This window comes from Myxocyprinus asiaticus, chromosome 27 (genome assembly GCF_019703515.2).
Source record: "Myxocyprinus asiaticus isolate MX2 ecotype Aquarium Trade chromosome 27, UBuf_Myxa_2, whole genome shotgun sequence".
Classification (NCBI taxonomy): domain Eukaryota; kingdom Metazoa; phylum Chordata; class Actinopteri; order Cypriniformes; family Catostomidae; genus Myxocyprinus; species Myxocyprinus asiaticus.
This window is the reverse complement of record NC_059370.1, coordinates 38,209,897-38,220,320: the sequence shown is the minus strand read 5'-3', so window position 1 is coordinate 38,220,320 and position 10,424 is coordinate 38,209,897. Positions and strand designations below refer to the sequence as shown.

At 36.8% G+C, this 10,424-nt stretch overlaps 1 protein-coding gene across 2 annotated transcripts; it reads right to left on the bottom strand.

Moving 5' to 3' along the window:
* Positions 1-3,808: 3,808 nt before the first annotated feature.
* LOC127417724 (SLIT and NTRK-like protein 4) lies at positions 3,809-9,045 on the bottom strand. 2 transcript variants are annotated; one of them, XM_051657907.1, is made up of 3 exons: positions 8,263-9,045; positions 5,395-7,734; positions 3,809-4,897 (listed from the first exon to the last, which is right to left on the bottom strand). In XM_051657907.1, the coding sequence occupies exons 2-3, from the start codon at positions 7,693-7,695 to the stop codon at positions 4,889-4,891; spliced, it is 2,310 nt and encodes a 769-aa protein (XP_051513867.1). In that variant the 5' UTR covers positions 7,696-7,734; positions 8,263-9,045; the 3' UTR covers positions 3,809-4,888. The 2 variants fall into 2 exon arrangements, with proteins under 2 accessions (XP_051513867.1, XP_051513866.1); XM_051657906.1 differs by having other exon boundaries at positions 3,809-7,734.
* Between the last annotated feature and the right edge of the window lie 1,379 nt (positions 9,046-10,424).

Genomic DNA, 10,424 nt, shown 5'->3' with positions numbered 1-10,424 from the left:
GCTTTGGGAGTCTGGGACACCTGAGCTTCCTGTGTGCCTAAATTTCATTGTCTTATTCATTTACATCCAACTGAATGGTGAGGATGAATTTGTATTCCATGGGTAGGTAATTTCACTTCCGAAGGGAAGAGTATACAAAACAAATTAGCAAAATAACATTATTTACACATGTAGGCAGAAAACTAATTGGAATCTAAAGCAGAAAAAAAAAAAAAAGAAAGAAAAGGGGAGAGTAATCAGTAAACTCATATACAGACTAAATAGTAGACATTAAACAAAGGCAGTGAAATGTGTTCTTTCAAGTGGGTTGATAAAATGTTAACGTTCAACTATTAAATGGGACTGCATATAAAACAATCTCATACAATACAAATGTCCTCCGTTTTTTTATTTTTTACTATATTCTTTTTTTCTGCTTTCCTTCATATACTATGAAGTAAACTTCATATTTATATATCAAGTTATTTATTGCTTCTCAATGGTAAGAGAAGTGGTGTATATTGTATGAGGTCTTTAAAAAAAACATGAAACAACATTCACAATGCTTTTAACTTTCGTAATGTGACGTGTTTATGAGTGAAACAGAATATGCAGTGGGAAATTATGTATAGGGAGAGATTTTGGGATATGATTGTATCGTGAAAAGGCTTTGATATTATTTATTAATATTATTTTACCCCTGGCAAGTGGCCTTGGTTACAAATGGAAAAATCATTTTACAGGTGGAGAAAGTTATTATATTTTGAGAAAATATTACGAAAACTAACTTTACTAACTACCTAACTGCACAGTAAGACCAGGGACATTTATTAAGAAAGTAAATAGGGTTCATTTAGGTGTAACTGTTTAAATCATTCATTTCAGGAAAATATCTCCAGTGTTTTGTTGTTGGTTTTCTAGAACATACAGTCGGTTTCAAAGTCTACATTGAAACCCTGGGATTCAGAATCTAATTTAAACCTGGCAATAATCAAAGGATTTTGTAAATTTTACAGCAAAGACATTGACTATGGCTTTGAGACTAATCAAAATAAGCCCGTTGTGGGATTTACCAACTCCTTTTTATATAAAAAAAAAAAAAAAAAAGTCAGATTTTATTACTTCCAATGAAGCATGCAAGATGCTCATGATATCATGCTGGATAACATGGATCATTAGGTTTTGTACAAACTTGGGAAGTCCATGCCAGCTCGAGTGCATGCTGTCATGAAAGAAAAAGGAGCATATCCCAAAGACTAAGGAATATACTTTTCAATCAATTTGTTATGCTGATTATATGATTTCTAGTGGAAAACAAAACAAAAATGTTTTAAGTTAGAAAAATGCAAAACACAAGCATTTTCATGGACTTTTGAACCCTACTGTATGCCCCCCACCCTGTCTATGACTCAGGATTTAGTAACATTACTGCCTCTCAAACTCCCTCTCACACACACACACACACACACACACACACACACACACACACACACGTTGGTGCGGCTATCCTTATGAGGACTCTCCATAGACATAATGATTCTATCCCCTAACCCTAACCTTACCCCTAAACCTAACCCTCACAAAAAAACTTTCTGCATTTTTACATTATCAAAAAAACATAGATTAGTATGTTTTTTAAATGATTTGAATTATGGGGACACTAGAAATGTCCTCATACACCACATTTATAGCATAATACCCTTGTAATTACCAGTTTGTAACCTAAAAAAAAAATGTCCTCGTGAACCACCCAAACATGCCCCCCCCCCCACACACACACGCACATATACTCATGTCCCTACTCTAAGACACCCTCTCCAACTCAAACATCGCTGTTGTACTACTGTCATGTCGGCGTCACATTTGACAGAGAGATGTAAAGCATTTTTGTATCGTCCCTGATGTTCCTGTCAACAAAAATTATTTGTATAAACCTGTCACCAAGAACGGATGGCAGTGATTTGTTTACTGCCTTCAAATCAAATTGAAAAAGATGCCAAGCCAAAACGCAAACGGGCCATTTTTCCGCAGCTGTCCTGTACATACGGCTAATCTCCAAAAATAGCTGGTGCTGCCTTTGCCACAACGCTCAGTTTCAGACCACAAAAAATATTTTTCACTTGAAAAAGGCCTTGAAATCATGGTTTTCTTGCTAACAAACAGGAGGTTTTGGTGGGATATATTAAAGGGTTCTCCTTTAAAACAAACACACAAACAAAAGCATTTAGTTTACATCACAGCCATGATTTGATACTTGCTAGTTGGTAGGTGGTATTAGTGGGAGGGGCATTCTCATTATAGAGAGCTTTTGATTGGACAAAAATCTGTGCAGTGCAGTGTAGATGAGTCATCAACATTTTTGGTCTGTTTTCCAGGAAGAGAAAGACTGTATGTTTTAAATGTGTATATCTGCTAAAAGTTAATTTTGTAGATTGCAGACATGCACTGAAAGCCTCAAAACAATTTTGGTTTCATGGGGTTTTTAAATGTAAAATATTTGAAAGTATCAGTATTTCCAGATACCTAAATAATGGTGCAAGAGTTGCAATCCTCTCCTTAAAGGATATAAACCTCAGAATCACACCTCAGCATTCCACAACACAAAGCAACAAGTCACTGGTAGTAAAACTACAAACAACTAGAAGGAAAAACTATGGACTGTAACCATAACGATATAGATGAAAGAACCTTATTGAGGTTATTTAACATATCATACTGAAAAAAATAAAAAATAAAAAATAATATATATATATATATATATATATCAGTTGCTCTTTATCTCCAAAATGCAAATTATTGTTCATATTATATCTAATATTCTGTTTGTCCACAGAAATAAATCATCTTTAAAACTGCATTTCTGATTATCACACACTACTAGTAAAGACTTGAGAATAACAAATGATCAGTAACATAATCAGCATATATAACAACAACACACAATACTAGGTCAAAACAATGCAAAGTAAAATTAGTCACCCAGACACTCAACCTTAACATGTCTGTGCAGACAGGAGCTTGCATGTATTCCTTGCTGGGATAAAATAGATCTCTGATGTACATAAATGATAAAGCCAACTTAACTATCCTCATAACCTTTGCACAGTTCATAATCTCTGCACATGTGATGTTATAGTGCCAACCCTCAATGTTTTTAGTGAAGCATGTATGGGAAGGATTGTCAAGGGCTTCTCTGTAGCATGATCCTATTAATCATATAATGAAAACAAAAAGTGTTTTTTTTTTTTTTTTTGCTCCTTTTATCTCCAACACACACAATCATATCGACAGTGACACAACAGAAGCTATTCACTTAACATTTATGGCTCTCTTCTGTTTCCAACTCAAGTCAAGAGACCCTTTGGCATCTTAAATTAATCCCTTTTTAAACCTGAGAAAGTTAGGCCTTTGGAAACCAGAACTATAAAGTAGAGAGAGGGAGAATGAGAATGCTTAACTATTATAGAAAAAAAAAAAAAAAAACTGTAAAAGATTCAACAAATCTCTAGGACAATTCATTTTCAAAAAAATTCTGTAAGAGCATTCAGGGCCTTTTATTTGAAAAGCAACTTTAGCGATCAACAAAACATGATAACACTTTTGTAAACAGAAAAAAAAGCAGATAGAAAGGAAAGACAGAGCAAATTAGATCGAATTTTAATACCTTGACCTCAACAGGATTCCACAATGAAATTAACCATATACAGATTTCTCATAATGATTGATATAAAACTGTATTTATTTTATCTCTCATGGTGCATTCTATTATAAACAATCATTAACTTAATATTTTAAATAAAGACTGAACAAAATTAAGCTTTTTCTTCAAAAAAAAAAAAAAAAAAAAAAAAAGCTCTCTGTAATATTAACTTGAACTGATAAACAAAATAAAGATTTCAAGCTAATATTATTGAGCATAATAATGTTGCACATGTAATGTGATATGATTCTGACCAAATCTGTAGCTTTTTCATAAGTCGAGTTACAAGGTCTCACAGTTGTGCTGATAACACAATACTCTCAGCAAATCCAATAAATTACCAAGTGTATTAGCGCCAATTAGTTCTTAATTTCCTTGGTACATTTGTACTATCCAGAATCACATCACGTTAATGCACACTTATTTGGTTGCATATTGCTAATAAGAAACCTTTTACAAGTTGCTCTGGGATATAAGAATAAGCAAACTGTTAGACTTGATACACTATGAGGCCTCACCTCGTGCAGCATGATGGTGAAAATTACATCGCCATTATTTCTATGCCTCTGCTAGTCAGGCCATCAGTAGAATTCAGAATTTAACTCAGGTCAGAACATAATTTTAGACTCTTATAGCATTCAAAATGTCCCTTGAAATTGTTAAATAGTACCAATAGTCTTTAAATAATCCTGCATAGAAAAATAAATTAAATATGAAGTTAAACTACGAATTGACAGGTGACAGTGGTCATCAATGTTTTTTTTTTTTTTTTTTCATATTTTCCTCTTTTTTTTTTCTTGATGAGTTTGTTGAATATAATTGTTGACTGTTGTAATTTACACAACTGCCTCACAAATACAAACAATGTTGACTTATAAAATAAATCCAGATACGCTTACATGGCAAGCAGCTGTTTAGTTTCTCTTGAGTTCATCAATGTCCTGTCATGTGCCATACCCAAACACTTCAAGAAGAATTACATCTCAGTAGAACAATATCAAATGACTCTTTACAGGTAATTGGAATAATCCGAAATGTATGGATGTTGGCTGCCAGTACCTTCAGTTATAATCAAATCCATGAGTTTCAAGGCCCCCAAAAGTGGCAAAATATAATCCAAGAGAGGGGAGTCTGGGGTATTCCACCACTTTCAAGCATGAGCCAACTTCCAATTCTTCCTCTCCATTTGATTTTGGCATCCCATGATCCCTAAAAATACTTCCAACCAAAAACAATGAAGAGGAGGGGGGGGTCAATATGAAATACACTCAATACTGTTTCATGACCCAATCATTTGGTAAAAACAAAGTTCAGTAGAATTTGATGGAACCCATATCAATAGCAGCAAACTACAGCTGTTTGTAATTATATATTATCTTAAAATGACTCATGTGATTCTTAATGCTTAATGTAATTTAACAGCCACCGATTCTGAAGGAGCTTTGTTTTGTGTAATGAAATGTGTCCAGTATTCCATTTGTCATAAGGCACTTTTGTCATTAAGGGGCGAATGAAGATGGTGTCTAGAATTTACTGAGAGCTGTCTGTTCTTCTAGTACTTGAAGGTAGTCTGGGGTCCCCATTTTTGCCTTTAGTTCATAATAATCACTTTTACGCTGCTCAATCACTATCTTACTGTGGTTGCCCCCTATCAATGATTTTTTCATTTTTTTGTCATGTGGTTTCTCGGGGTAACGGATCTCAAAGCCACTCACCCCTATACTGTTGAAATCCTTTTTGCTCTCCAAGTAGTTGCGGAGGAACATGTTGTCTCTTCCCGGTAAGAACTCGTCTAGCTCGTCGATGGTGCTTAATCTTTTCCTAGGGTCCAGGGGTAGAGAGTCCTTGTCTTTGTCGGCACTGTTACATAACATCATTTTCTGTCTCTCAGAATCTATAAATTTGAAGCCGGGCTCTGAGTCTCTAATTCCACAGGTGTGAGCTTTGCTCATGTGCTCGATGGTCTGTGGAATGAAGGTCTCTCCGCCCAGGTCATCCTTGTTTGATTTGTGATTGTGCCTTCTAATCTGAAGAGGCATCGAGCCACACTCCTGGTTGCCAAGTCCTTCCTGTCTTCCTGCCGGCTTTTTTTTGCGTCTCAACACAAAGACAAGCAGGCAGAAGGCCACAAAGACAGTGAGGATCAGAACCACCAGTATGCTCAAGATCATAATAGACAGTGGTACAGGGCCACTGGGAGGCGCCTTGCCAACTCCAGCAGGGTAGAGTGATGTGAGAATAGGGGTAGCACTAGTCAGGATAAAACGAGGCCTAGCTATGAGCTTAGGGCACATGATCTCATTTTTCAACTCTCCCAGCTCAATATTGTAGAACTGCACTGGAGACGCACACTTGACCCCCTTGGCAGCGACCCCTTCATTCAGTTTTTCAAGCCACAGTTTCAAAGCCACTAAATCGCAGGAGCATTCCCAAGGGTTGCCATCCAGGTCTATTTGAGTGAGAGATTTGAGCTGGTCTAGGACGCCACTCACAGGCAGAGTCATGAAGTGGTTGTTCTTTAGATTCAATCTGGCAAGAGAAATGCCTGCAAAGATGTATGCAGGAAGGCTTCTGAGCACATTGTTATTCAGGTATAAGAGCTGCAAATTTGGCATAGTATCAAATGTCCCGGCTAACACCTCCTTTATGGCATTGTACTCCAAATAGAGATATTGGAGGTTACTAAGACCAATAAACATTTCAGGGTGCAGCTGCTCCAGCTGATTTCCATTAAGGTATAACCTTCGGAGGTTGGTCAGGTTTGCAAACACACCTTTTTGGACTGTGTAGATTTGATTACTGCCCAAATGTAATAAATCTAAACCCTCAAAACCTTGAAAGTCAGTGGGATGGATATCTCTGATGTAATTACCACTAAGGTGCAATTTCTTGGCATTTGGTGGTTTAGGTATGAGATCTGTCAGACTCTGGATATTCCTTTCTTGACAGCTGACACTAATGCCAAAGTCTGAAGGGTGAGCTTTGCATGTACAGGGCTGGGGACAGGAGAGGGGAGGGATCCGGGTTTGGTAGGACACAATTTGGCCATTTTTACCAGCTGGAATACCAGCAACAATCCCATTTCCATAAATTTTGGAGGGATTAGTTGTTTTGGGTGCTTTGGTAACTAAAGGTGCTATGGTTGAAGGTGCCACATTAGACATGGTTAGCCCACCCTCGGGCTGGGAGGGGGGCATCCGTACGTCAAAGTCACTGCCTGTCCCCATGGGGCACAGTTCCTGTTTATTGGTCTCCTTCAAGAGTCGGCCATACAAATCACTTGGGGTCTCACATATAGCCTCCCCAATGAAAATGTTATAGGGCATGTTCTCCAACCAAGCTTTCAAAGGTAGCAAATCACAAGTGCAATTCCACGGGTTGTCATCCAACTGCAATTCTACAATCCTCCCAATGTGCTCCAAAACTCCAATATAAGGAAGCTTCTGTATCCTGTTCCCACGTATATCCAAGTGAGTAAGGGAGGCAAATCGAAAAATGTTCTCAGGTAGGCTTTGAATAAGATTGTCATTTAAAATTAGAACCTTGAGTTTATGTAATTTGTTGAAGGCTCCTTTCTCAATAAACTTGATTAAATTGTAGTCAGCCTGGAGATATTCCAAGTTCTCGATCCCCCGAAAAGTGTCAAAACTGAGCTCTTTTAACTCATTGTTATTTAAGTGCAACTGTTTTAATGCAGTAAGCCCCATGAAGGCCCCTCCCTCAATGTTTTGGAGTTTGTTGTTCCCCAGCTGGAGTGAGACAGCGTGTGTAAAATTCAGAAAGGAGTTGGGGTAAAGGATGTACAAAAGGTTGTTCTGGAAATTCAAATGGTAGAGGCTGGATACTGGCGGCTGCAGCTGCGTAGGTCGGTACACAGTTATTTTCTCACAGTTCACATAGAGGACGTTTTCGATGGACATGCAGGAGCAAGCGCTGCAGGTCTCAGCTCTGAGGTCCGAATCCGAGTCAGAAAATGAACTCAATATGGACAAGGCCAACAGAACAAGCAGCAGCATTTTGCCTTTTTAAAATCCCCCAGTAAACCATTTAGTAACCTTAGAGGGGGGAAAACAAACAAACAATCAAAACACATGCTAGTTTCCCATGGAGTCAGTCTGACAGCAATATGCCAGGATCTTACTGCAAGGATGTTTGATAACCCTCTGAGCACACAGAGAACTTGGAAAAAAATGGTCATTTGTCTTGTGTCCTCTATCCTAGAATCCAGCTATAATATTTCATCCCATACTGAAAATAAATAAATATCTAAATTAAATAAAATCCATCTGGTTTACAATCATCAATTATAATTACATTTTTTAATACACTGATGTAGTGTGACTAACACCGCATCGAACGTATGCATCAGCATATTTCTTGTGTTTTACTAAATCGAGGAGGTAAAAAAAAAAAAGTATCTTTCCCTCGTATATACAATAAAATACAGTAGTAGCACCCTCACAAAACCATTTTTTGGAATTATAATACAAAAGGATCATAAAGGCGAATATTGTTTCCGTTTCCCTATTGATTCTCAAGCTTTGCCTACAACTGACTGAATGTAAATAGAATCCAAGACTCACCGGCAATGTTAATATCTCCTTCTTTTCAGATGACACCGGACATTGGGAGCGCCAAGAGAGGGACTATACCCATTCAGTCAGGTTCAAATTTCAGTCTCAGCTTCTCTCCGTGTCAGGCTCCACTTGTACAAAACATATATTGTATCATAAAATCCAAAGGTTACTGAGCTCTTTTGATGCATCTCAAAATCGTCGATGCGCTAAAGAATGAATTCTTCCGGCAAAACAGAAGTAAAAATGATGAAATAGCAAGTGTGGATTTGGATGCAAAACAAGTCCTGCATTCTACCGTTAAAGGAAGCGGGGTTGCAAGAATGTAAATGATTCCGCTTTATCATCAGTTTAAAACGCTGGAGCTGTAAGGTTCGCTCAACAGTTCGGCGGAAAGAAATGATACCTATTGTTATAAATTAGTCGCAACAATCCATTGCGCGTCGCTGCTCACCCCCAATATACGGAAAACCAGAAATCGACTCCAGTTGATTCCTACCTTTTTTTTTTTTTTTTTTTTTTTTTTGAGATTATGCAAGTTGCTAGATGTCAGGGGGGAAAAAGAACTACGTGCTCTGATGTCAGAAAAGGGGTTCTGGCGACCGAACTGACGAGGAAATGAATATTTCAGCGTAAAATGCGCCCCAAAAGCGATGCCACCCTCCACATCATTTGAAACTCTGACGGAAAATAAGTGTTGTTGGTGCAGTCCGAAAAATGATACCTGGATGAGTCTTGTAAATCAACTATTCCACCTCGTCTTCTTCTAAATATGTTGGTTTTGCTGCTGCATTGAGCTTCCCACACAGTGAAGCGGGAGGAGAGAAAATGCAGAGAGAGAGAGAGAGAGAGAGAGAGAGAGGGAGAGAGAGAGAGAGAGAGAGAGAGAGAGAGAGAGAGAGAGAGAGAGAGAGAGAGAGAGAACTTTCAAACACTCACTTCAGACTATTATAAAGCGCTCTGGTCTGGTGTCTTTCGTAGAGGGAATCTCTAAAAAAAAAAAAAAAAAACAGATTACGCGTAATCTTTAGTGGGATCAAGGCCAGTTTTGTCGCGCGCTCGAAACATTTCATTTCCTGAGCAGAGCGACATGATTTAGCGCTTTATTCTTTATTTTACAATTCTGTGACTGTAATTCTGCACTGCTCCGCAATCGGAAACTGCAGCAAAGTCACCCTTTCCACATTAGTTTGAGCTGTTGCACGCGCAGCTGTAAGTCTTTATAGTCTGACAGCTCGCGAAGAAGTCGTTTTATCGACTTCTTATATCTTTCCAATAACTTGAAGCATAATTTGTACAAATGCATTTGTTTAATTGATTTTATGGCATGCCAAGGAATTGGAATCGGTTAAAATTAGACTTTTAAATCATGGAGATGTAGAAGGAAAATAGTGAGTTGTAGACATACTGTAGACTGAGCATATTTAGCTCTGACATCTTTCAGGGTTTTATGTTTCACACTGCAGTGGGTTAATGTTGAAACTCATCAAGAAAAAAATAAGATCAAACGCGGCGCCCTCATCTGGCTGAAATAAGTGGGATTTCATTAAAGGGATTGTATGTCAAGATGTTTATATGTTTAGATTTGTGTAATGTTTAATAATCAGTGGAGTCGGCTACAAGATAATTCTGATATAGAAGTTATCTGTTGGGGCTATTGCCACATGGGGAATTTGTCGCAAAGATTATATCAGTATATCTGTAACAATAAGGTTTTGAGCCAAAATATATATATATATATATATATATATATATATATATATATATATATATATATACATATATATATTATTATTATTATTATTATTATTATTATTATTATTTATATAAATATTTTATATTTATATATGTGACCATAAGTAAACTACACTGACATACATTCAGACATGGGTCAACCATATAATTATTTTAAATGCTGAATGGTTGAACTGTTTTCTCAGGACAAGAGTATTTTTTTCATTCATTTTTGTGATGTTGGAGCAGGTAATAATTTATTATTATTATTATTATTATTTTAAGTTGTGCTTTCTGTTTTTTTTTTTTTTTTTTTTTTTTTTTTAAATTTTAATATATTTTGTTATTATTATTATTATTTTCATGAACTTAAGAGAGAGAAAAAAAATCTGTTTGCCAAAACACTGATTTGATATTTTTGAATTGTGTGCCCGTTT

What these genes read in the sequence shown, in the direction of transcription:
- LOC127417724 (XM_051657906.1), bottom strand. Translation starts at nt 7,695, where the DNA reads ATGCTGCTGCTTGTTCTGTTGGCCTTGTCCATATTGAGTTCATTTTCT.